The 4,247-nt window shown below is 30.0% G+C and overlaps 1 protein-coding gene across 1 annotated transcript in view; it reads right to left on the bottom strand.

Annotated features, from left to right (window-relative positions):
- The window catches only part of LOC106471337 (protein maelstrom homolog), a 79,394-nt gene that overhangs the window by 27,671 nt on the left and 47,476 nt on the right, over positions 1-4,247 (bottom strand). Inside the window, exons 8-9 of the mRNA XM_013931937.2 lie at positions 1,015-1,077; positions 411-522 (exon numbers count right to left, since the gene is read on the bottom strand). Of these exons, the coding sequence (XP_013787391.1) occupies positions 411-522; positions 1,015-1,077 (175 nt within the window). The remainder of the gene's footprint in view (positions 1-410; positions 523-1,014; positions 1,078-4,247) is intronic.

Here is a 4,247-nt window from a genome sequence, read left to right as displayed (position 1 = left end):
TTGTGACCACTCAGTGTATATATATAAAAAGTTTTGACACTAACAGTAGTTTACTATATATTTGGGTGTGTTACACTCAGCAGAAAATTCACAAGGAATCACTCTGTAGTTTGTTTGGTAAAACTAAGTTAGAAGTTGACATTCACACAAAAAACCACATACAACAGGCTTATGACTTTTGTTTGTACAGTTCTGGGTTTAGGATATACATAAATTAGTTTATATGGGAATGTTGCAACCCTCCTTGTATATAATCGTACAATACTAGATATCATTCCTAACAAGTTATAATGTGAATCTGATGAGATTGTAGGAAAATAAATTACACATATATTGGTGGTGAACTACAGAAAATACAAGAAATGTAATTAGAACTCATTACTATACATAAAATGCATCCAACTACTTACAAGTTTTGGGATCATTCTTGTAAAATTTTGAGATTCAAATTCTCTTGGAGGTAAATGATTCAGGGTTGGCTCTACATCATAATATTTACATATAGCATCAGACAACATAAAACTGAAAGATAAAACAAAGTTTTGATCACTTTAAAGTGAAATTTTATAAACATATAGACACATTAATATTTTGTTATACATACTACTACTTGAAAAAACATACAAATATCTACTTTAATAAATACAGACTATTAAAAAATACATCTTAATTCAGGAATTTAATAATACAAAACTTATTGCAAGACTTCAGAATTTTTTCCAAACTTCAGATATGTTTATCTACCTAGACAGAAATATCATATCCTTTGCACTCTATATGTCATCTAAACATATGAATAGTTCTGATTGTTAAATATTAATATATTACTGAAATATATTTTAAAATCTTACAGAATGAGTGGATAAATTGTTGTGAAACATGGCTATTCTGCATTAAAGAGCTTTCTCATACCATTATCCTAAGAATTTCACATTTAACGAACCCATAAAAATCATAACTATCCTTTCATTTCTTTTATTTGTAGAAAATCCTCATATATACTATAATCCTCACCATAATCTTTGAGCTCTGCCCAGAGCACAGTGCGGACTATCGAGTTCTTCATGGAATTCACACCTGTTTAATACATATTAGAACAGTTTATGTTTCATAAAACTAAATGTATTTCTCATTAACTTGAACTTTCTAATACCACAAAATTCTAAAGACAAACTACTCAACACAAGTTTCGTCATTAAAAATACACACCAAATATGACATTGGTGGTACTATATCTATACAAATCTTTCACAAGGTTTCAAAAAATGCTCTTAGTTTAAATAAAAGATTGCAAAAAGGCTTATAAATGAAGTTCAGGTAATGTCAAAGTTAACTAACAAAAGCAAAGATAAGTTACTTTTACATAAAATATTGATAAAAGTTTTTGTTCAGCAAATACTTTAAAATATTGCTTCTATGATTGACTTCACACTAACTCCAAATTAAACAGCAGTATTTCTACAATTCCACTTTATAATATTATTACTAAATACTTTTTACTGATATGTTCAACTGTTGCTAGTCTAACTGTCACAAATTATTCAAAACAATAATATTTTGTTACTAACTTGTGTACATACGTAAACATACTTTTCAGTAAAAACCAATGTATTAAAATAAACTTGCAAATATTAAAACATATTTCCATAACTTTTATATCTATATAAGGTTAAATGTATTAGATTTCTATTTCCTAAAAACTTGTTAATTTATCAACTTAAAATACTCAAAACATGAGCTTAAGAGCCATAAAAATCTAATTAAGCCATGATACTCTATATATATTTTGATATACATGTATGTACGTGTGTGTTTGTGTATCTATATATAAAATCTGGTACACGAGTCAGACTGTGGTAAAAAAAAGACTGCATACAAGTTATTTATCAAGGATCTTTTAAGCACTGAAATGTTTGTAAAACCACTGTTTATTAAAAACAAACCCTCTGAAAAGTTCAGTCATCTATGATCTTTCTGGCATTTCAAAAATTAATGAATTGGCAGACCTATTGTCTCAAATCAAACTTGGTGGTTACCACAGTAGAAATCAAGTATTTTATGATATATTAAAGTATGTTCTTAAATAAACATTGTCCTTCTAACCTCCAAACAGCAATGACTGAACTTGTCAGGTATTGCTGGTTATTTTGTCAGGTCTGGCTACTATATGGGAAAAGAGCCAATAGAATTGACAGAGAATTCAGTTTAACAAAAACTTACATTTAATATCTACTCACAGGTTTATTTGGTGAAAAACATTGTTGTATTCACATGTGTGATGTTACAGATAGCTAAACTATTTTCATGACACATAATGCTAGTATGAGGCTTCAACAGTCTTTCCTTTTAACAACTAAAAAGACTAAGTTAAATGGATTTGCAAGTTAATACACATATTGAAACTAATGTATAAGTATTGTTATTAATTTGTGACAGTCTAAAATAACATGCCACTACAACCAAGGTTCAACATAAAAACAACAACAATTTATTAAACTGTAACAACACTTTGAATAAAATTTAGCACTTACCAAAAACACAATAAATAAAAACATGCCTCGCCAGGACTTGATACTAATGTTAATGAACAATAAAACATAAATAACAATATTTATTATTTCAAATAATGGAATCAGGAAAAAGAAGCATAAGAAGAAAAAAACCTAATTCCAAAAAACAACACAATGTTCCAAAATCACATTTCTATATTAATAACAATATCAGGTGACAAACAGCAATATTTCACTAACTATATCATTCACTATCTCGTGACTCTACATTTCCATTTTGCTGCAACTGCCTAGGATGATTTTCATCTTCTTCAGTGTCAAAAGAATTTTCACTGAGAAAAATATATATACATGTATCTTTATATTAGAGATATGAAATTGTCCTATAACTGCCTCTGATCTAGGATCTTTAATTCATACACTAATGGAGTAACACACTTCATAACTTCAAAAGGTCCATTCCACCTCGGAGTAAATTTTGCAGCAAACTTCCTACTGCAGAAGATAAAGAATGTGTCTTTAATAATACTAGATCACCTACTTTAAATGTGTCTGGGCATCTCTTACAGTTGTAGGCTTGTCACTGTCCTTTGTTTCTTGTTTACATATTTTATTTTCTTGGGACAATGCCCTACGTGATTACAAGTATAGCATCATATTTGTCTGTTATCACAGTCAGTTACCTTAACTGCTTCACTATTAACAGTTTCTTGCTTATTATTCCAGCAATGCTCCTATTGTTTTGTAATTTTTAGTACATAAGCAATAGATATAACATAGTAACATTCCAAGTATTCTCGTAAAGAAACATGATATTATACACTTCATAATGTCTCTTTCTGTAGCTTCAAGAATCCATAATTTATAAGTTTTCACAATTTTCCAAACAAATGTCTCAACTGACTCCCCTGCATTAGTGTGGTACTTCCTACTAAAGAGTTCCTTAGCCAATTCGATATTATCTAACACTGCTGGGTACAAATTAGTCAATATTTCTTCAATTCTTGCCAGTGTTCAAAAGCCATTTCTGATCTGAAAGCCTTCCACCATTCTAGTGGTCATCTCATCAGTCAAGAAGCTGCAGTTTCCACCCATTTATTCTCAGGTACTTGATACATATAAAAATGCATTTCAAAACTTTTAAGACATTAAAATCCAAATAACCATTGAACTTCTCAACAGGTAGGGGTAGTGGGTTGACTGAGGTGATGTAAATTGTAAATTGATGAACTGTCCACAGGGCAATAGGTATAATGAACTCTCAAAGTTTGAAATTGAGGGGAGGGAGACTTTTTCTCACTAGCAGATCAGTGACCATACGTGTTAGCATTTCCACTTGTTCTGTCAATACTGACACGGACTGTTTCAGACTTTACACATCAGATTCGTTAACTTCCATAGTAACACAGTTTTTTCCAACACAAGTTAACTAATATTTAACTTAAATTATTGCTGAACTAATCACTCGACCGTGAATTGAGAAACAAACAATCTAAAGTCATAACTCAACCTCTATGGAAAAGTCCCCTCTTCAGGCACTAATGTTAACCCGATAACTACCGGTACTAACTTTCTTAGTAGGCAATGCAAGTGTGAGGGCAAAATCATTTGTGAATTGAAAAAATGATAGAGAACTTATCTTTTAATGGATTTCTGATTTTATTTTTATAAATAGTAGCATAACATTCAATTATTTGTACAAAATTGTGTTCTTTAATGAAGTTTAAAGAGGAACTT

The sequence above is a fragment of the Limulus polyphemus genome, unplaced genomic scaffold (assembly GCF_000517525.1).
Source record: "Limulus polyphemus unplaced genomic scaffold, Limulus_polyphemus-2.1.2 Scaffold4553, whole genome shotgun sequence".
In the NCBI taxonomy this organism is placed as follows: Eukaryota; Metazoa; Arthropoda; class Merostomata; order Xiphosura; family Limulidae; genus Limulus; species Limulus polyphemus.
This window is presented reverse-complemented; position numbering and strand designations above follow the sequence as displayed.